The sequence below is a fragment of the Raphanus sativus genome, chromosome 2 (genome assembly GCF_000801105.2).
Source record: "Raphanus sativus cultivar WK10039 chromosome 2, ASM80110v3, whole genome shotgun sequence".
In the NCBI taxonomy this organism is placed as follows: domain Eukaryota; kingdom Viridiplantae; phylum Streptophyta; class Magnoliopsida; order Brassicales; family Brassicaceae; genus Raphanus; species Raphanus sativus.
In genome coordinates this window covers 23,516,536-23,539,563 of record NC_079512.1, presented here as the reverse complement: position 1 = coordinate 23,539,563, position 23,028 = coordinate 23,516,536, and the positions used below count along the sequence as shown (strand labels likewise).

The 23,028-nt window shown below is 32.1% G+C and overlaps 3 protein-coding genes and 1 pseudogene across 4 annotated transcripts; 1 reads left to right on the top strand and 3 right to left on the bottom strand.

Annotated features, from left to right (window-relative positions):
- Positions 1-2,896: 2,896 nt before the first annotated feature.
- On the bottom strand, positions 2,897-5,913 carry LOC108840767 (uncharacterized). Of its 2 annotated transcripts, none has more exons than XM_056991875.1 (3): positions 5,557-5,913; positions 5,236-5,356; positions 2,897-5,061 (listed from the first exon to the last, which is right to left on the bottom strand). In XM_056991875.1, the coding sequence occupies exon 3, from the start codon at positions 4,272-4,274 to the stop codon at positions 3,162-3,164; it is 1,113 nt and encodes a 370-aa protein (XP_056847855.1). In that variant the 5' UTR covers positions 4,275-5,061; positions 5,236-5,356; positions 5,557-5,913; the 3' UTR covers positions 2,897-3,161. The 2 variants fall into 2 exon arrangements, with proteins under 2 accessions (XP_056847855.1, XP_056847857.1); XM_056991877.1 differs by having other exon boundaries at positions 5,307-5,356.
- Positions 5,914-6,298: 385 nt separating this feature from the next.
- LOC108838118 (uncharacterized) lies at positions 6,299-7,563 on the bottom strand. The gene has a single exon (XM_018611091.2). The coding sequence runs from the start codon at positions 7,550-7,552 to the stop codon at positions 6,437-6,439; it is 1,116 nt and encodes a 371-aa protein (XP_018466593.1). The 5' UTR covers positions 7,553-7,563; the 3' UTR covers positions 6,299-6,436.
- A 3,777-nt stretch (positions 7,564-11,340) lies between these two features.
- LOC108838109 (chlorophyll a-b binding protein 3, chloroplastic-like) lies at positions 11,341-11,719 on the top strand (annotated as a pseudogene).
- Positions 11,720-11,808: 89 nt separating this feature from the next.
- On the bottom strand, positions 11,809-12,921 carry LOC108838098 (uncharacterized). The gene has a single exon (XM_018611077.1). It carries the CDS (start codon positions 12,919-12,921, stop codon positions 11,809-11,811), a length of 1,113 nt encoding a protein of 370 aa, XP_018466579.1.
- Between the last annotated feature and the right edge of the window lie 10,107 nt (positions 12,922-23,028).

The window sequence follows — 23,028 nt, the reverse complement described above, 5'->3', positions numbered from 1 at the left end:
ATATAAAAACTGTCGGTTTTATGCCTTTCATTTATATAAATCGTTTAGTATTATGGTTGCTATTTTCAGTGCTATTTAGCTTGGGAGACAAAAATGGTAATAAATAAAGATTCCTTTTACATTATAATAATATTATTATATTATATTTATAGTTAAGAGTTTTTGTTTTGTTGAACCTCATTACTTAATTGTAAAAACCAACTAGATTAATCATACTAATAACATTAACCATAAAACAAGAAGTAATAAGAAGAGAACTTAACCATAACTTAATTTCCAAAACCAACAAAATTAACATGCAACGTCTCATTATCCATTAAACAACCATAAAGTGACTGAAATTAAAGAAAGCATAACACAAAGAACTACGAAGAGAACTTATTAAAGACAACCAAGGCTGAACGAAAACAGTCAGTTGCCACCACCTCCCACCTTTCCATCTCCGCCACGGGTCCCGTCAACACCACCGCCCACGTCACCACCACCGGTCCCGTCAACACCATCGCCCACCTCACCACCACTGCCCACGTCTTCATCTCGGCTCACATCTCCTCCAGCTCCACCACCGATCCCGTGTCCACCACCACCACAACCAGTCCCCAAACCACCACCACTCACATCGACACCACCTCCGATCCACTCTTCACCGCCGGTCAACTCCCCAAGGGACAAGAGCTCCCACTGCACCTTCATTAGCTTCTTCTTAATTATCCTCGTCGGTTTTCTCAACAACCGATTGGAGATTTTCACGAAGTATACCCCTCTGTACATCAGATCGACAATCAACCAACAAAGAGACAAGACAATCATACCCTTTCGTCCTATGCTCCAGACGGTCACCAATTCGAGCCAGCTCCAAACGCAAATCTCTGACCCTCTTGTCTCTTTTGGACAACACCGGAGGTATCTTCTCTGGTTCTGGGGGCATGGGCTTGTCCCTGGTGGAAAATGGCCCCTTTTTACCGTGACGGTTATTGTCATCTCCGGCTGAGTGACGGTGACGTTGATTGGCGGCTGAGCGACGGATGAGACGGGAAAAGGCGTTCCTCATCATCTTTTGTTTGTTTTTTTTTGTCTTCTTCTCTCAGTAAAGATTAAGGAGTGAGAAGATGGTGTATTGTATAGATATTTATACTCGATCAGTATTGTGTTGCGTTGAGGAAAGAGGCAGGAAAGAGGCGTAGTGATGCGAGCATGTTACTTTCTGTAAAAAAAGTTCACCGCGCGAATACATGGTGATTATATAAAACTTTAAAATCATTTTATAATATTCTATTTATAAAAATGAATTACACGTACGTTAAAATTAAGCAGACTCTACTAACCCAAAAAAAATTTAGACTACAAAAGAAACCGAAATTATCAAAATTTAATAATACTAATTTTTTTGTGAACCAACAATCGAATTGGAATTTTTTTTATCAGTGATAAAGTTAAAAATAAAATGATATAAATTATAAACAAAACAAAAAAAATGCTCAAAGATATGAAGTTAAAACTTCCGTGTTACCTCATAAATATATTTCAGTACAATTCCTTCCTTTTTTCTTGAAGATCAAGCTACTACTATTGGCTGCTTTTCTGCATGCATATAGACTAATTAACCAAGGACACGTGCTCCTCTACTCTCTTACTAAACGCGTGAGTGACTAAGAAAACGGTTATAGGTCTATATACTAGACTAATTAATGCCTTTGTACGAGTCGGAGCTGCTCACAAAATATATTCTTTTGTCGGGAGGTGAGCAAAAGATAATGATCTGTTTTTTTTATAAACGTAAAATAATAGTTTTTTTAGAACAAAATTATTTCTAACGTGGTGATAAAAGTTAAATCACTTTAAGACAAATATCTATTTCTAAAATGAAACCGTTAAAATTAAGCAAATGAACCATCCACTATACTCTTAGTTCTCAAAAATCTATATATATCCACTCTTCTCTTTTGTGTGTTAGACCCCAATCAAAATTCGTATAATACATAAATAAATGGAATTTAACAAATTTTAATAATACACATACATATATATTTATTTATAAATATAAACAATAATTTAAATAGAGAAACTAATATAATAAAGCAAAAATGTTCAAAACATAGGAGTGCTTTGGAAAAGAAAAATGATACGAAGTTAAAACTTTAGTGTTAACTAATTTATATACAATAATATATTTGAGTAAAACTCCTTTCTTTCTCTTGAAGAACAAGCTAACATTGCTTGCATTATTACCACTTAGCGGACAACACGTGGTCCTATACACTCTCGTTACGGACGATTCTCTGTAGACGAGATAGTTGGCCACGAGAATGTCTCTTTCCAAGTCCAACAATTTTTTTTATTTATGCAGGTTGCACTATAGTACAACAAAAGATCATCTAAAATTCTCAAAATTTTCTAATAAATTATAATAAATCTCTTTTTATATTGTAAGAAATTGATGTCATGGTCAAGTTCTTTTATACCCATATCTTCCAATGAATTTGTGGTGAAAATCTTCAAAGGTATAATTCATATCATTTATGAATTCAAATATTTATAAGACTTGTAATTTTATTTTCTTTTTAAACCAACTATATGGCATAGTGTTTAAGCAAACAAAAAAGTATATGGCATATGGTCATGATATTTTATCTTGTAACCGTAATTTTAATTCAAAAGAATATATCATTTTAAATCATTTTTATCTGTGAATTTGGTACAATATCCAACATTTTTTTAAATGTATGAATATAATTGAAAATAAGCTGACAGAAAAAAATATAGTTGAAAAAAAAAAACAATGGAAATGCCCTCGGAGGCTCAGACACAAAGGCATCAAACACCGAACCCAATGTTATGTTGTTTTCCTAAACAAGTGTGAAGTTACAAATGTGCATGATCAGACAAACATGTGAGCGACTATAAAATTAAGAAGTTGATTACGCTTGTGAAAATAAATTCACAGTGAGTTAAACACAAAGAAAAACGATTAATTTATGTAATATTGAAGGGACAAATGCAATAAAGAAACACTATTTATCTTGGTTGCAACTTCAAAACTGGAGCAACAAAAACAAGCTATGATCTATTATGACACCAACTTGTAACAACAGAATTTGCTTGTGGATACTAATATATAAAAACTTTTAATCGTGGATGCATGTAATAACTTGTAACACTTACTAGTCTATATTTTGTGGTGGAATAAAATAAGGGGCCACGTTTGGAAAACTAGTTGCAACAACGTGGTAGTCAGCTAGATCGACAAATGCATTTTCGCATGAATCCAAGCTTTGGACGCTGTTAGTGAACAGGTTAGGAAAAGAGATAGCCGGGACACAAAAAGGTTCAGACATTGAGAGGAAAATGACAAGACCTCCAATGTCTCGAGTGTGAACCGCGTGTCCTTCACCGTCTAGCTTGAACACCGTTAAATTTTCTGTTTTCATTTTGGCAACACCTTTGTCTATCTCGCTAGTCTTCTTGTATTGCTTGACAATGAAAGTTTCGCCGGTGGTTACCGACTCCACCAAGTGCTCGTACGTGAAGCACGAATCCATGAGCTCGTTTGTGGTCTTGGTTAACTCAGGAATGTTTTTAAAACGCAACCTCTGAATCTTGTGTTTGTGATTCTGGAGATCCCATGATCCCAGGAGATGGCCTCCAGCTCCGAGAATGCGAAACATGCCCTCTTTCTTGGAAAAAACAACACGAGAAGAGAAGAAGCATGGGTTATCGATCCTGATGTTGACCCACTCGTATCTACTATGAGCTGGTCTGCAAAAACTGAGCTGAGGTCCCAAGAACTTGACAGCCACAACACAGTCTTCATCATCATCTGGAGAAGATGAGGACATTGACACGTTGGTGACGATCTGGGTTTGGCAACGTGGGAGAGTCACAAGAGGAGGCAGAGGGATGCGTCTAGGATCTGTATACGATGCATAAGGGTTTAGATCATCTTGGAGACGCAGGACTCCGTCCATGCCATTCAAAGTAGCTACCCATCCATTAGCTGCCCCTATCGTTACCACTGTACCAAATAGATCATTATACACCAACTCCATATGCACCTTCTTTTCCAAATCAGTAGTGGTTTTATCATTAACGTTGTATCTGACGAGTTTTCCTAGAAAGGCTTCATAAGGTTCACAAGGCGTAGCGAAGATTAAACAAGGAGGGGTTTGCTTTTTCCTCAAGGAAGAAGAGAATCCATTAGAGAGAAGTAGAGGAAGAGTTGATCTTCGAGATTTCCCAAGACGGAGCTTCGACAGCCGGCTGAGAATTAGAGACATGAATTATGAATAGAAACTAACGTTCTTAATGGACAATTAAGAAACCCTAATCGTGCCGTCCATTAATATAAAAGGAGTAGCCTTCCACCCAAGTTTTTATTAAACGCAGTTGTTTCGAGTTTTTTCCGAATTTGTTTGTGCTCTTTACAAATATGTACTCAATTTATATTAGTAAAAATCTATGTTTCCCTTATTATGTATATATATACAAAAACATTCGCATATGTCTTTCTGTTCTTAAAAATATATTTCCTTTAGTTGTTCTATGAAACTAAGAGCAACATTATTGCTAGGAACAAATTTTAGAGTTCTTAGATTTTTTTATTATTATTTTTAAGTTAAGAAACAATGTTAAGAGTCATTAGCAAAAATGCAGATTATTGCTGAGACTTTATGGTGTTTCTTAGTAAATAAAAAACCTAGAGAATGACTACTGCATTGTACCAGTATGACTACTGAGGAGCAAGAATGAGCTTGAATCAGCAAAAATGCAGATTATCGTTGAGAAAGACCAATACGATCCAACAAGTGCATTGTACCAGTACGACTACTGAGGAGAGCCAAAGAACTCAGAGACTAGCAAGCAAGAAAGAACGAAGGATGCACACAACAAATCCATCGTTGGGAAAGGCAATGTGTGGTATGATATGTCTTACGATGATGCCAGTACCAACTACACTGAGTAGAGAAGAGGCTAACCAGGAGATTTTCCAGCCGGCACAAAGGACTCGTTCTGAAACATTGTCTTCCACTTATCAATCTCAGTTTTCGCTGATTCAAGCTCATTCTGACCAGAACACAATAAAAATTAGTTAGATTCATTAGAAAAAAATACTAGAGGGAATATCAATATCAAACAGAGTAATTTAACACTCTTCTCTTCTCTAGAGGGAATATCAATATCAAACAGAGTAATGCCAGAGAGAGAGAGAGAGCAAGACAAAGAAAGTTAGAAATATACATATAACTAAACACTCTTCTCTTCTCTTTTCTTTTTGCTCTTTACTGATTTGAATGATGGATAGAAAAAACCTGTCTCGGAGTGACAAAATCATCCTAGTTTCTTCCACTTTGGTACGACCCTGGAAGATGAAGTAAAACAACAAGTTTCTCATGAACACAAACTATAGTTTTAGCAATATGAGAGAACAAGAGAAAGTGATTGCCAGCAAAATCAGTATATACATTAAGAAGCAAAAGTGGGCAAACTCTAAAAGTAAGAAACATATAGAAAGTCCAAAACTTTTCAAATGTTGTTATGATTTAAGAAAAAAAGGGGTACCTTTTTGGATCCGAAGATGTCATCTTCATCGTCTTCGAGATCATCGAAGCTTCTTTTATTACCTGAAAGAAAAAAACAGATGAAAGTGAGGATATTTCCACTCAAAACTCCATCAGGGCAGCCGAAAAGTCTGAGATTTCTGTGGGGGATTTGTCGATTGGGGAGGGGGATTTGTCGATTGGGGAGTGACGGAGAGGACGCAGCAGAGGGTGGGACGAGAGCGACGGCGGTTTAGAGTGATTTCGATACCCAATCGGCTGCTGCCACGTTGCTCTAAGGACCAAGGCCAAAACTTCTTAATTAAGATCCGTTTGTAATGTTTTAAAGTGTTTTTGATTTATTTTTTGATCCATAATGACTAAGGCCCGAGGCTTAGATACACCGATAATGGTGCTCTAACATGACTTTGCATTCTTGTAAATAAATAAAAACAATAATTGGGATAAACATAATCTTATATGGGATAAAGTTATAAACCTAATAGTAAAATACTAACAACTGGCACAATAATGAATGCACAGTTTTACTAAACCATTATTTCTGGATATGAAACTACCACGGTTTATCATAAAGTATGCTATGTCAATTTCCCTTTTATTGATGTTTGTTTGTCTGACTTTGACATAACCTTAAAACGATTTTTTCACACATTAGAAAATTTTGATGTCTTTAACTGAAGAAAAATACGTTTTTTCTATATTTTCTTAACGTTTATGTATTAAAGGGATATGATGTCGCGTGAATATAAGTGGTAACTGTTAAGATATAAAAACAAAACATACAGCAAAAATAAGGTAAGATCTAGCTACGACACCAACTGGTATGATATAAAAACTTTGAGTGGTGGAAACATGACTCTCTGACTATTACAGAACACTTACTAGTCTATATTTTGTGGTGGAATAAAGAAAGGGGCCGGGTTTAGACCACCAATATGTGTATAAGCGTAGCGATCATCCAGATGGACAAATCCATTTTCGCATGAATCCAAGGTTTCGACGCAGTTAGGGAGCATCCTCCGTAGTGAGCTAGCCGGGACACAAAAAGGTTCAGACTTTGAGAGGAAAATGACGAGATCTCCAATGTCTCCAGTGTAAACTGCATTTCCTTCATTGTCTAGCTTGAACACCATTAAATTTCTTGTTTTCATTTTGGCAACGCCTTTGAGTATCTTGCCAGTCTTCTTGTACTGCTTAAGCATGAACGTTTCGCCGGTGGTATCTGACTCCACCAAGTGCTCGTACGTGCAGCACGAGTCCATAAGCTCGTTTGTGGGCTTGGTTAACTCGGGAATGTTTTCAAAGTGCAACCTCTGAATCTTGTGTTTGTGATTCTGGAGGTCCCATGATCCCATGAGATGGCCTCCAGCCCCAAGAATGCGAAACACCTTGTCTTTCTTGGAAAACATAACACGTGAGGAGTAGAAGCATGGGTTATCGATCCTGATGTTGACCCACTCGGGTTTACTCTGAGCTGGTCTGCAAAAACTGAGCTGAGGTCCCAAGAACTTGACAGCCACAACACAGTCTTCATCCTCTGGAGAAGATGAGGACATTGACACGTTGGTGACGATTTGGGTTTGGCAACGTGGCAGAGTCACAAGAGGAGGCAGAGGGATGCGTTTAGGATCTGTATACGATGCATACGGGTTCAGATCATCTTGAAGACGCAGGATTCCGTCCTTTCCATTCAAAGTAGCTACCCATCCATTAGATGCCCCGATCGTTACCACTGTACCAAATAGATCATTGTACACCAACTCCCCACGCACCACCTTTCTTTCCCGATTAATCATATCATTATGAACCCTGGAAATTTCGAGTTTTCCGAGACCGGCTTTAAAAGGTTCACAAGGTTCAACTGAGACGATGTAACATGGAGGGGTTTGCTCTTTCCTCAAGGAAGATGAAAATCCATTTGAGAGAAGTAGAAGAAGAGGTAATCTTTTAGATTTCCCAAGACTGAGCTTCGACAGCAGGCTGATAAGCAGAGACATAATAGATATTAACCTTCCTAAGTAAGAGTAAACCCTAATCGTGCTGCCCTCCTTATTAATTATAAGAGAGCAGCCTTGCCCGTAAGTTATTATCAAACACAGTCGTTTCGAGATTTTCCGAATTTGTTTGTCGAGTAGATATGGAAACAAAAGAAAATGCTTTTTTTTTGGGGTATTGTCTCACAAAAATGTCATTTCTCTTTACCAAGATATACTCAATCTTACTTACTAAAGAGAAAAATATACTCAATGTTACTATACTAAAAAATGAGTTTCCTTTATTATGTATACATGCAAGTGGTGGAGCCAGAAAAATTAATCTCTATATTTCATAATAAATGTCATTTTATTCTTTTTTGTTAACAAAAAATAATAAATGTCATTTTAGTTTTCTATTACATAAAAGTGTCATTTTATAATAATGCAAATTATACTGATTTTTAGTTGTAAATTAATTGCAAACTATATTAACTTTATAAATAATTTTATTTATTTCAATACTATTGATCAGAAATATGTAATTAATAACAACTTGCATATATTTTGCCACTTTCTTAATATGTATGAAAAATATCAAAGGGACACTTATTTAGAAACGTAGAAAGTATTGTTTTATAATTTCAATGCAAACTAGATCTTGATCCGTGCGACCGCACGGATAATAATTTTCAGTTTTAATTTTTATTTATTTATACTAAATAGTATATTTGTAATATTTGTTCGTTTTATATTGACTAAGTTAGGGGTGTATATTTGGATATCCACTCGAATTCGGTTAAAGTCTAGTCGGGTTTGTGATTTTCAAGTTTAAAGATTCTATCTCTATTCGAGTATTTATAAACTTTGGTTCCGGTTTGATTCAGATATTTGAGGGTTTGATAACCCATTTAAATTATTTTTAAATTTTCAAAATTTATATATCTTTAAACTTCTCTAAATACAAAAAAAAATATAGCATATAAATTTGAGTAATGTAAGCTAAAGTACTTAAATTAAAAATAGGTTTAACTTGAATATTTGGAAGAAGAATAAATATATATTTTAAGTATTTTTGGTGTTTTGATTATTGTTTATTTACTTTAGATGTTTAGTTTTGACTATTTTTTATATTTTAAATATTTTAAACAATTTAAAATAGCTTATATCTTGGATATAAACTCGAAAAATAACTAACATATTGAAGTATATAAATATGATTTAAATATATTTGAATATCCGAAATATTTTGTTCATAAAAGGTTTGATTATGGTTCTATAGATACCAAAATGGTAAATCCATTTGGATATTATCTAGTTTCGGTTCAAATTTGGTAATATTTTTTTTTCATTCAGATTTGTTAAATGAAGAGTTGATATTATAATTTTCATGAATTGTTTGTCCAACAAAAATGATTTTTTTTTTTAATTTGACATTGAGAAGTTAATGAAGTGTATTTAATTCAAATTTAATTTTAGAAAACATACTAATAAAGAAAACGCATTAAAACATGAAGTATTATTTAATTGTGTATTTAATTCAAATTTAATTTTGGAAAACACGTTAATCTAAGTGGAAAAGACAAAATATTAAAATAGGAAGTATTATTTAATGTCAGTGACATAGTAGTGTAAATAAGTGTAAAAATGAAGAGAAAATTTTAAATGGTACTTCTCTTTTAATAATATAGATTATATTCTCTCTGTTTCTAAACAAGTGTCGTTTGAGACTTTTGCACACAAATTAAGAAATCATTTAATTTTGCATGTTTTCCATATAAAACACACAATTACCCATACACCTATTTCTATTTTAACCAATAGAAAAATAATATGCAGAATAAAATAAATAAATTCTGCATCGAAAAGCTAAAACGACACTTATTTTGTAACGAAAAATTTCTTCTACAATGACACTTAATATGAAACGGAGAGAATATTTACTTTCACCTGAAAATTAATTGCAAGCTGCATTGATTTTATAAATAATTTTATTTATCTCAAATATAATTGATCAGAGAGATGCAATTGATAACAACTTACATATATTTCCGTCACTTTTTTAATCTGTGTGAAAATTATAAGTATTTATCAGGGGCAGATAATATATATTCCCTCTGTTATGTTTTATAACTTTTCACTAGATCTAGGCAAAATATCCAAACTTTAAAAAAAAAACTAACAGAACTCAATCCAAAAAATGTTCCACACCTGAATCAAAATTAGTAAGATATCCTAAAGAACAAAATTTTGGTATCTGGAGAACCCAACCCAAACTTAAATATTTTGGTACTAAAAATATCTGAATCATAATTTATATAATTATAAATATTAATTAATTTTATATTGCATCACAAAAATGTCATATCTTTTTACAAAGATATACACATTATTATTTTTTTATTTTCTCTTTGCTCTTTACTCAAAAAAAATTTGTATACCCAATTTTTTTCTCTAAATAATTCAAAATACTTGAATATAGCTAAAAATAAATAACCAAAAATATTTAAAATACTCAAAACACCAGAAATATCTTAAATACATACTGGTTTTCCATCTAAATATATAAACTAAACCAAATTTTCATTTTAATGATCTTAAAGTTAATTTTTAAAAAATATCAAAAAGGAAACTTTTTGTTTGTTTTCTGAATCTAATTACAAGATACCTACTTAATTAGTTGTTGAACACAACAATAGTATTGAATTCCAACATACGTTTTCAATGCAAGTACAAAACCTTTGATGTTTGCATTAAAGGAATGAAATACGAAAATAATCATGATGTTGGAAATACATAGTTGAAAGTTTTATTATGAATCGTCAACAAAAAAATATTTAACAAAACCGATAAAAAGAAGTTGTCAATTAAATTTAAATTCATCAAAGTAGATAAAATAAAATAAAAATAAAATTGATGTATATAATTAACAAGAATGTATTTATCAACCCAATCATTCTTTAAAATTAGAGAAACAACACGTTATATATATAAGAAGTCACTAATTCCATCTATCTAATATTCCTTCCGTTTCGAATTAGATGTTATTTTAGAGCAAAATTTTTGTTTCAAAATAAGTGTCGTTTTATGATTTCACTGCAAAATTTATTGACTTTTTATTATAAACTATTTTTCTATTGGTTGAAATCTGGTTAGGTGTATTAGTAATGATGTTTTTATCTAGTAAATATACAAATTTAAATGTTTTATTAATCTGTGTGTCGAAGTCTAAAACGATGAGTAAAATAAAACGGAGGGAGTATAAAAGAAGGTCACTGTTTCCATCTATCTGATATGTTAACTACAATATTAAAAATATTCACTTGTTGTTAGATATATTAATGTTCTTATTCATTACAAACAATAAAATAATCTTATAGTGTCATGCAGAGGTAGATAGACACCGAGCTTCTAGGAAGGGGCATAAGCAGAAAAGGAAAATGATACATCAAATTTTACCAGTAAGTTTCGACATATATTATAGAAATTAATATAATTGATGCCATAGTAAAATACTGAAATGCCTTAAGAATTTTTTTTTTAATTAGTTGAATTAGGAAGGGTTCATTTGTATGTATTATATAAACATGATTTTTGAGATGTCATTTAGTTTCTTTCATCTAAAGAGCTATCAATCTTATTCATTACAATTGAGATTATAATTTTTTGTAATCAAATAGCTTATGGGTGAGCAAACTACAGTTAAGAACAAAACTATAAAAGAAAAATTTAGAATATAAAAACTCTTTTTCTCATTTTAGATACAAAGGTAGAATATACACAAATTTGAAAATAATAAGATAAAAACACTAATGGGATTAGTTGAAGGTTACACATCAACGGTTTGGATGGTGTTGGTGAAGGCAATGACTTGTACCCGGGCGGGAAATACTTTGACCCGCTGGGTCTTGCCGACGATTCGGTTACTTTTGCTGAGCTCAAGGTGAAAGAGATCAAGAATGGAAAGTTGGCTATGTTCTCAATGTTTGGCATCATTGTTCAAGCCATTGTTACCGGGAAAGGACTTTGGAGAATCTCCTTGACCATCTTGATAACCCTATTGCTAACAATGCATGGGCTTTAGCAACAAAGTTTATAACTGTGAAATTGTGTTTTGCCAAAAAATGTGAAATTGCGATAAAGCAAACTACTCTTGATGGTTCTCTTGGTTTGCGCCAGTCTCAAAGGTAATTGTTTTTTGTTATCACGTTTAACAAGTCTAGGGGTAAAGATATAAAGCTTTTCATTGTTGGATGTAAGACTCAGCCATCAATTCGTAACTACTTTTCTAGATTTTGAGGTGGAATATAGTAAGCAGGGAAGTGAGAACCAATATAGCTAATGAAGGCGTGACCAGACAGATCGATATACGCGACTTCGTTAAAAGCTTCCAAGAACTCAACGTGGTTTGAGTGCAAGCCAGGAAAGGAAGTAGCAGGAGCACAGAATGGTTCAGAATCCGAGAGGAAAATGACGAGATCTCCTATGTCTTGAGTGTAATCAGCGTTTCCTTCTTCATCTATCTTGAACACCATTAAAGCTCTCGTCTTCATTTTTGCAATACCACCCTTTGTGATCTCGGATGTCTTCCTGTACATCTTAACCAAGAAAGTCTCACCAGTTGGTGACTCCACCAAGTGCTCGCTCTTGCAACACGAGTCCATAAGCTCGCGTGTGGCCTTGGGAAGCTTAGGAATCTTTTGGAAATGCAAGGTCTGCAACTTGGGGTCCTCGCTGGGTTTGCGGGGATCCCATGACCCGATGAGGTGGCCTCCATATCCGAGAATGCGAAACATCTCGTCTTTCTTGGAGAACAAGACACGTGAGGAGTAGAAACAGGGGTTTTTGATCCTGATGTTGGTCCACTCGGGTTTACTACTCTTACCGGCCGGTTTGCAAAAGCTGAGCTGAGCTCCCAAGAACTTAGCAGCCACAACACAGTTCTCATCATCACCCGGACAAGATGAGGACATTGACACGTTGGTGATGATTTTGGTTTGGCAATGTCTCATTGTCACAAGAGGAGGCAGAGGGATGTGTTTTGGTTCTGTATACGATGCATATGGGTTGAGATCGTCCTGGAGACGCAGGATTCCGTCGTTCTTGAGAGTAGCTATCCAGCCATGAGATGCCCCAACGATGGTAGCGTTACCATGATTATTATACACCAAATCTATAGGCACTTTTTTTTCCAGTTCAGTAGGGTCACGTTCGCTAGCATTCTTGATGATGAGTTTCCCGAGACCCTCTCCACAAGCTTTAGCGCCGATGATATTACAAGGAGGGGTTTGATGTAAGGAAGATGATGACAAGCCATTAGAGAAGATAAGAAGAGATGATCTTCTCACCAACCCTTGTTTCCCAAGGCGGAGCCGACTCATAAACAGAGACATGTATATTTGCCAAAGAGGTTAAAGAGGAAAGAAAGGAGTTCTTCCGTATTCTCCACCTAAAATAAAACCCTCCAATAATACATGTGTGAGCCCCTTGCACACAAGTTTTTATATTTTCTATATTTGTAGTAGGCCCAAGCACTTTACCCGATATTCAAAGTCACATCCGAATCCGATCCAAAAAACTTGAACCGAAATCTGAATTGAAGTAGAAAAATACCCGAACGAATATTAAATTAGGAGAGATTGAATCTCCGAACTCGAATGGATATCCAAAAATAATCGAATATATACATGTTTAGCCTTATATTTCTAGTTTACTTCTCTCATTTTATTAGAAATATTTATGTTGATACCACACATAGTTTAAGATTAGATAATATATACATATAATTATGGATTGCTATTTGTTTGAAATATATGTCAAGCTTCTTGTTTTCTGCATTAGCAAAAATTGTATTCAAAATTTCAAAACAATAACTAAATTAGTGTCTTTTTAGTTTTAAATGTTATTTCAAATCTAATAAAAATCATTTAGTCTATTAAAAATTAAAGAACTAATTTAGTTAAATATACATTTTTAAATACAAAACTAAAAAAATTGAAAAACGAAAAAAATTATTTTTTTCTTTCAAAGTCTAAATATCCGAACCCAAACTAAAAACACATGAACTCGACCTGAAGTATAGAAATGCCCGAACAGGTTCTATAACCCTATACCAAAATACCTGAAAATCCGAAATACTCGATCCGAACCCGAATGGGTATCCGAACGCCCACCCCTAATTTGTAGAAAAGCTTTGTGGAAACAAATATTAGTAAGAGACTTTTATATAGTACTAGGTTAAAATTTGCATCTTGGACAGGATAAACATAGGGTATACAAATTCTTTTTAGTACTCTATTATTTATTTTGCATGTTTACATATTATAAAATAATAAATACATATTGAATAATTGAGAAGAACATAACTATTACATATATAGCTAAATTGGCATGAACATATAAATTAAAATAATCACTTTTATTTTAAAATATTTATATGACAAATAAATCAGAAAAATCATATTTACCTATTTTATGGTATATAGTTAAATTGAAAACATATTAACATACATATACAGTATAATTTAATATAGTTATCTATTAAATAAGATTCTGAACTCATAAGATTTTATGATCATTTGTTTTTTATAGTAAAAAATTAAAGTGCTGAAAACAAAAAAAAATGTGGACTTTTAATAATTTTGTTAATTTATAATGATATTTAAAAAATCAATGCAAATTGCAAATTAAAATATAAAGTTCTCAATACTTGTCAATGCAAACTTAAGAACTAAAATATTATTTTTATATGGTATATAATTTAATTAAAACAGCATTACAATATATATATATATATATAGATTATATATATATATATACTTTTAATTCTGAATATTATAGTAATGAGAATTTCTATTCATATAATTTTATAGATCATTTGTATCTTGTTATAAAAAAAAACTTATACCGTTGATCACAAACTTTTAAATGTGAGACTTTTAGCAGTTTATAGTAATATCAAGCCGTCTTTTAGAATTCAAAATAACATATACTGATAATCTATTTTTTATTATAAGGTGAATATGATTTTTATTTTATTTTAATAATATAAAATTTAGAAAATAGTGAAGGATATAAAAATTATTATCAAATCGTTACTATTCAAAATCATTGATTGTAATATATATTTTAGTCATAGTAGATAATTCCATAGCTTTTATTTATAAAAAGAAAAGAATATCATTTTATACATTAATAATTCATTTATGATTAATTTAATAAAATATAGTATATGTTTTAGATGGATCAACTTAATTCTCTAGTGATTATAAGAATTATCTTAATAATGATATGTGTCACAGATACAAAGTTGCAATGCACCGTAATGTCTAAAAAAGGAAAATTCTCTCTCTCTCTCTTCTCTGTCTTCTCTCTACATCCTTACCGTCTGAATAGTGTTTTCCGGCCGATGGCGAAGGCTCCCATACCCATCGTCGGTCCGGCCTTGTTTTTTCTTCTTTTTTTCTTCTTCTCTGCATGTCGTTTGAGCGGATGAAGGAGGCCACTTCCGGTTTGGCTCGTCCAAACTGGATCTCTTATTCCGTGCGGTGGAGGCTTCTACAGCTACATTGGCGCCGACTTTTGACTCCGGGGGTGAAGCTTCCTCAGCTTTGCGTCGCCGGCTCTGGATTATTCTATGTTGTATGGTATCTGGGTTGGTTCTATTCGGAAGGCGTGGTGTTTGAAATTGGTGTATCGGATGAGATCTCGACACTTTGTTGATGGATGCTCTCCGCGAACTGGAGTTGGGTAAGGAAGTCTGGGGTGTGTAGTGGCTGATGTCTCTGCAGATGAGATCTCGGATTGGTTCAATGAAGCTCTCCGGCGTAAGGAGAATCAGAAGATGCAAGGATTTCGATGTGGCTCCTGTTCAGGTGGGGCTAGTGAATCGAAGTTATTTGCTCCGCGTGGTATTCCGATGAATGGCCGCTTAGTTTTGCCGGCAGTGGGGTAGTTTGATGAGGTTGGCGACATGTGTCTCCTCGTTTATTGAGGAGTAACACGTGTGTATGACGTGTAGGATTTTAGGGGTTTGGGTTCGGTCCATTTGGTGATTTTTTTTTAATTGTTATAGTTTGGGCTTTTGGTTTTTTGTACTTTGTATGTTTTGGACTTTATCCCTTATAATAAAAATAGATGGAACAGAAAAAGATACAAAGTTGTAATGCTCTTGTTTTAGTATACAAGGAATTTTGTTTTGCCGGTTCACTTTTGATTTCGTCCAGATTTTGCAAGACCACTTCATAATTACGAGGTTAAAAATGGTGACCACTAAATTAATAGCAGAAATGAAAGGAAAAGAAATGAACAAGAACACACACAAAAAGAATATTTATTATTATTTTTATTACCAGTTTGATAAAGTATGCTTTTTGTCCTATATAGTTCTTAAAACTAAAATAATGACAAAAACTATATGTTACAAATATTTTCATAAACGGTGTAAATATTTAGAAATGGATAGTAATTCATTATTTCCATTAATTTTTTTATGTGACCATTTGGAACTTTACTATAATAAAGACCAAACATGGTAACCATGTCATCAAATACGGCTTTAAATGTTAACATTTTTAGGAAATCACATCACTTATGAGCAATAGTTTTTCTTTATATTATTTCTGTATAGTATTATACAGAAATTTGTTCCTCGGCTAAGTTTAAGAAGGAATAATGATTTTTCTTCATACCTACAATATTTTTTTATTTGTTCATTTCCTATTTGCTCTTAGTGTTTCTATGGTGGTTTCTAGTTGGACTCCTATTTTTATTTGTAAATGGTTCCAAACAAACTGGATCACCCTCTTCTGTATCCTTATCGGCCACAAAACCATCGATTATTATTCTAAACGGAGAGGTATAATTAGTTGTTGTGAGATGTACAGAGAATGTTGTTTTGTACATTTTTCTCTTCTCTTTTAACTTTTAAGGTATTGTCGTTGATGCTACATGAGACAATCAGTGTTCTTTTTTTTTCTTCAAATCAGTGTTCATTTCAGAATTAGGATAATTATGTAATTGTATGGCCCGAGTGTATAGATTGTTTTTTTAAAGGCTTGAGTGTATAAAATGTTTGTTTATGAGTTTATATTTCCAAACGCTTAATTAAATATTTTATCCTTGCGTATTTGACAAAATATAAAAGGTATGGAGTTAGAGATACTTTATGTCCAGTGTTGATTAGTGATTACTTCAAATTTTGCCTAAAGATCATCATTCATTTATATGGTTCGATTAGCTATCTGAATTCTACTAGTAATAGATAGATAAATTTCTAACAAACAAAAACTGATGATATCTTTCAGGTATTTCATTTTGGTTAAAAAATGCTTTAGTATAGTCTAGCATATGCTTTATAAGTCTTATCATGGATTTTGTTTTGTTTTAATGGTCTCTATATTGCAGAAATCGTGCCTAGTAAGTACAAGGGAAAACATATGCACTGTCATAAAAAAATGGGAAGTGTATGCACATATACGTACTCGCCACTATTAATGTTTTTTTGTATATTATGATTATAGTACAAATAAAACAGCTCTTTTATCTCATGCATACTCATGCATACGTAGAGCATAGCTACAGCTTTCAATTGGGTGTACAAATTAAAGGGAAACGATACATTAAATTTTGACATAAATTGAAGAAGTTAATGTTGATTGATATACGATAGTTAATAAATATTGAAACGCTTTCAGATTTTCTTTTTCAGTTAGTCGAATTAGTAAGGCTTGATTTGCATGCATCGGTTAACGTTGGATGAAATATGTTTTGAGATATCATATTTTTCCAGATATTTTCAGTTATAGTTTAAACTATCATATGTTTATATTATGTTTGTTATTAAGTAGTATATGAGTGAGCAAACCTGATGAGGTGTAAAACACTGTACCAAAGACAAAAAAACTTCAAAATGTATGAGTAACTAGATTACATCAATATCTTTTGTTTTTATTGGTCAATTATTGACTTAACTAGTTTTTAACAACCCTTAACTAGTTTTTAACAACCCTCTATGAGATTAATAAGTCTTAACAAAAATATTAAAATAGACCACACAAACACAAGCGTTCCTTGAAAACATACAATCATTCCTAATTAACACAAACATTACTTAAAACTAGATAATTATAATCATTCGTTAACAACAATACTACAATAAGACACAAAAACACAAGCGTTTAAAAGCATACAATCATTCCTTAACAAAAACATTACTTAAAAATAGATAATCATAGTCATTCGTTAACAACAATACTAAAATAAGACGCACGCAAGCATTCCGTAACAACCATTCCTTAATACCAAGCCAACGACAAATTAAGAACTTACGCAGTACCGTCTCCACCACTGTTGCCTTTGCTGCCACCGCTTCCGTCACCGCCAGTGCCGTCTCCGGCGTCACCGTCACTACCACCGCTTCCATCCTGTGACATCATCCTCAATAGCTCATTATCCACCTTTTCCATGTCACGCTTCACCTCCTTTTGTTTCCTCAAGGTCTCTCCAATCCTCTCGTAAAGAACACTTTTCTTCTCTGGGCAATCAGTCTCCGCCAAATCCCAACCCATCTTAACTAACTTCTTAGTGGAGCTGTCGAAACTCGACTGAAGTTCCTCCAGTCTCAACCTCAACTTACGAGCCCAAACTTCTCTCTTGGATATTGGCCCGTCATCATCATCGCCAGAAGGTGCCGTTGGCGGCATAGGCTGATCCTGAGTAGCAAAAGGGCCACGGTCCTCTCTGATGCTGCTCAAGGTACGTGCCCTGTAATGAGCCGGAGGGAAACGACGAAACTTAGAGAAAGCTCTAAACATCCTTTTTAACGAAATAGTGATATGATTTCTCTCACCTTTCGTCTCCTCTATATAAGAAAGCTACTTGCTGGTAGATAGTATTAAAGTTTTTGTAATTATTATGAATGAATAGTAATAAGATAGCGCTTTTTTTTCACGGAGAGAGAGACCACATTGATACTAGTTGTAATCAGTGCAACACAAATGAATTTAATGTATTTAGGGTAATCACTAGCTAAATTTAAAAAGTGGATTAGAGTAATATAGTTTTTTGTATGCCAATTTTCATTAAAGTTTACTATAAATTAGATAATAAAATAAATAAATGTCTAACAAAAATGACTATGTTTTTAACACCGATTTATTATCATAAAACAATGATACAAAATATTGAATAAACTATTCTATATGGAGAAGTTAAAACCGTTTTTTCACTTCTGACGAAACACACCATAGTTTTAATAAAACAGTATCCTAAATCTGCTGAAAAGATCAGAGATATAGCACAAGTCCCTTACACTGTGTTCAAACAATTAGTTACGTATAAGAAAGTATATGTTGAATCTTGATAGAAGTAATTGGACTCTAACAATTGGATTCAAAGATACATAAGAGGCTTAATCGAATATGTGGTCATCGTAGAAACCACTTTTAGTAGACAAATAAGTTTTCATAAATGGAAAAGGAATATCAGGGTTTAATGTTGTGTAAATACATGTCTAAGGGATGTAAATGGTTCACTCACAATTAATAAGTATTTGCCTCAGTCGAGTTTCTCTCCTATTTTCTTGGTTTCTTTCAAGGTTGATTCACATTTTTCACAATATTTTATAATTAGCTCAATTGACACTTAACCATCTCAATTTAATGACCGGATCAAACAGCACCTAGGCCATTCTCGATAGTCTCTATGAGTTATAGAAGGTTTAGTGATTGTGCCACCCAACTTATTACAGACATTCAGTCTCCCATAGATTCAGAGGAACATTGGACTGGAAATTTAAAGCTCAAGTAACATGCACTATATATTGATGTTTGTGTTCAACGATTGAATTATATATGCTTCAGAGTCTCAAGACATGAAAGATAAGCCACAATACCTTTTTTGGTAGATGCAAGTAAACCGAAGTTAAAGAGCATTTATCTAGTCACACTGATTTGACTCTAATATTAGACTAGTTCTAAACTAGTGCAACGAATGAAATACCTTTAAAACTTCATTCTTTGCACAAAATAAGTATATCCACGTGGCTCTGAAATAGCCATCGACGGTTGTTAGAAAATTGATATCCATCAATGGGATTGATCAAAAACGCTTCCCATATATTAATAGCTCAAAGTTTGTATTACAAATGTTGCTTGAAGATGGATATGAGAGTTTTTTTTTCTGCTTTTCCAAAGGACATGTATGGAAATAAGCACTGCGTTAATCTTGAACTTCGATGTCCCCAAATCCTCTAAAATAGCATATATCTAAAATATGAAGGGTGAACAAGTCTCATGTGCCATATCCATCACTTAATTACCTGAAGCTGGAAGATCTTCTGTATTAAAAGAGACATTGGCCACAGATCTAACAGTACCATTTGTTAAGTCTCTGATTGGATCTTGAATTTTACAAGAAGATAGAGCAATATCACACGAGAACTGAGCTCATTGTCAAAGAACTTATACTGAAAATGTTCAATCAAAATACGGGAATAAAAACAAATTGATGAGGCAAATGTGTTGATTTAATTAAACGTTCCCATTCCATTAATCTTAATAGTAGACCATATGGGAAAATTCACGCACTTTCAACAGATGTATCAGTTGAGGTGAAGTTATACTTATCATGAGAGACGTGATGCATTCCCACCATTATAAGATTTAATATAGTTTTGGTGCAAACGTTATAATTTATATATATACACTAATTCAAAGTTTTCTCATAACGTTTGTTTCGACGGGGACTTTCAAATGATACACCTTTTTAAAAGTATTCATATGTGTCAATAAATAGATCACATTAACACCTTTTGTCTAGGATCTTTATCTTAAAAATATGTGTCCAGAATTCGAAACAGACCATTAAAACAAGCGACCAGCTAGTCCCCGCAGTCCTAGAAAATACTCGTAGGTTACTATATTAGGTAACCTCACTATTCTTTCTCATACTTACAAAAATCGAGATTCGTCATGAAATGGGGAAAATTTTCAGTAACTCATTTCATCATGTCGGTTGCAACATTTGTCTGTTCCTAGAAACTAGAAACATTACTTCCCTATCATAAATTCAAGGTAATTGAAGTTAAAAAAAAAAGAATTAATATTCAACTAAATTTTATTTATGAAGATAGAACTACAAGATATAAGCTACATACACATAAACGTAAACATCTAAATGTTGTAGGGTAGAAACCATAATTTCTCTATCATAGATTCAAGTTAACTAAAATTAAAAAAAAAAATCAAGTTAACTGAAGTTGAAGTAAACAATTAAAATTACAATAAATTTTATTTCTAAAAACAGACAAGAAATCATTTTATTTTCGAGTTACTTTATTATTTATTGTTATTATATTACACATATATAATTACATATCTATATAAAGATCTAAATTTATCTGTATTTGTACAATTGCATATAGTAACAAAATTAAAGTTTAGCATGACTAAATATTATAATCTATTAGTTTACACTTTGCATTATTCTTGTAAATATTTTTTTATAAAATAGTTGGCAGTTGGGATAAAACATTATGTTATGGGGATCAACCTTGCAGCAAAATACTAACTATTGACAGAAAAAATGAATGCACTGTTGTTTGCTAAAGCCAATTTATCATAAAGTATGTCTTTACTATACTTTTTGTATTTTTTTTTATCTGAGACTTTTTGTATTTTTTTTTTTGAAAAGGCTTTAACTTTTTTTGTATTTATTACAATTACTTAGTTCTTGTTACTTCCCTTTTATTTAATTTATATTATGTGTGACATAATTTTCAAGCAATACTTTCACACAACATAAAATACATTTTTTTATTTTAAAACTTTGTGTATAAAAATGATATGCTACTGCCCACGCAAATATCTATTTTAAGTCTAATTTTTGGTTGCAGGTGGTACAACAAAAGGTAAAGGTAGCCGTCTTTCTTTATAACTGACAGTACAAGAACATTTGCGAGTTCCTCAAAATTCTGAGTAGTTAATTTTTATTTACGAGTTCCTCAAAATTTGAGTAGTTAATTTTACCTGCTTTTTGTACAAAGACATTTATTTTTTTCTTTATAGTGTTGTCCTCTCTTCTTACTTTTTTTTTCCGTTAAGAACATGCGCAAAAAAAGTGACTCTTACCTATCGACGCGCAGATGTGACTCTCTTAACGGAATAGGTAAGAATGACAATGGTTTTCTCTACCTTATTTTACAAAACAAACAATATCTTCAGTTATAAAAAAAACAAATGATGTGTTAAATGTGCATTAATAAGGATAGTCATCAATTATTTCTCTAATCAAAATGAAACTAATAAGTACATTCACATATAAATTAACCCATACTAAAAAAATCGTCCATACTGCTATGCAAAATAGACATAATTAAAGAGTATTAGTAAGTTAAAATTTAAACCACGAATAACTCCACCAAAATACTATATATGTTTTGTATAAATATAGAGCTATCAATATGATTAAGATATATTACAATTACGTGGCTTTTATAATGGATTCAGAATACATTTTTACAACTATATAATACTATTTTATACGTATCATCATATAAATAATCATATATATTATATTTTTAAAAATTAATATGAAATATAAAAACCATAATTAAGTTGGTGTTAGAAATTGAACTTTGAATTTTATTTTCTTATATATATTTAAGATATCTTTTATAATGGTTATTGGAAAATATTTTAGTAAAATCAAGTTTTGAATATATGTATATTTTTAATCAATTTTCGATAGAATCTATTTTAAGTTATTATTTTGATTTTAAATATGTATATAAATTTTAATTTTTGTTATGATTATTCTAAACAAAATATATTTTTAGGTAATTAGATTGAGTCATTTCTTATATTTTAAAACTGTCACATATATATAGTTTCTCATAATATAATGAGCTTCTAATTTTCTTAATAACGTAAGTCCAATAATTTTTTTTTCTTAATATACTGCTATCTATATTTTCAAACAACATTATACTCATTTTTATACTACTATCTATATTTCCGAATAATTCTTAAATATACTTCAATTTTAATAATATAGATATATGTAAATCACGCGTGCATTCATCAATTGTTGATCAGACAGAAAAGCAAAATTATGTTAGTCACAAACATCTAATTTCTTATATAAAGAAAGGTTAAAATCCAACTGAAATTAACATGTATAATATTTTAATCTAAAATATTAACATGATATATATATAATATCCTAAGATAACCCTAATTTTTCGAATTATAGATTTATAAGAAAGTTTGAATTTGAAAATATATAATTCGAAACTATAAAACAATATTATTATCATTTTTTAACTTTTTTAATTTTTTTGTATTTATATATCTAGGATATAAGATTTTTTTATCTTTTAAATGAATCATTATTTATTTCTTAGATGCTCTTTTTGTAAAAAAACTTAAAAATGTCTATTTAGGAGAATTATACTATATACTAGTGGTATACCGGCGCTACACGCCGGATTCATATGTTGT

Coding starts and splice junctions, on each gene's coding strand:
- LOC108840767 (XM_056991875.1), bottom strand. CDS start 4,274: ATGTCTCTAATTCTCAGCCGGCTGTCGAAGCTCCGTCTTGGGAAATCT.
- LOC108838118 (XM_018611091.2), bottom strand. CDS start 7,552: ATGTCTCTGCTTATCAGCCTGCTGTCGAAGCTCAGTCTTGGGAAATCT.
- LOC108838098 (XM_018611077.1), bottom strand. CDS start 12,921: ATGTCTCTGTTTATGAGTCGGCTCCGCCTTGGGAAACAAGGGTTGGTG.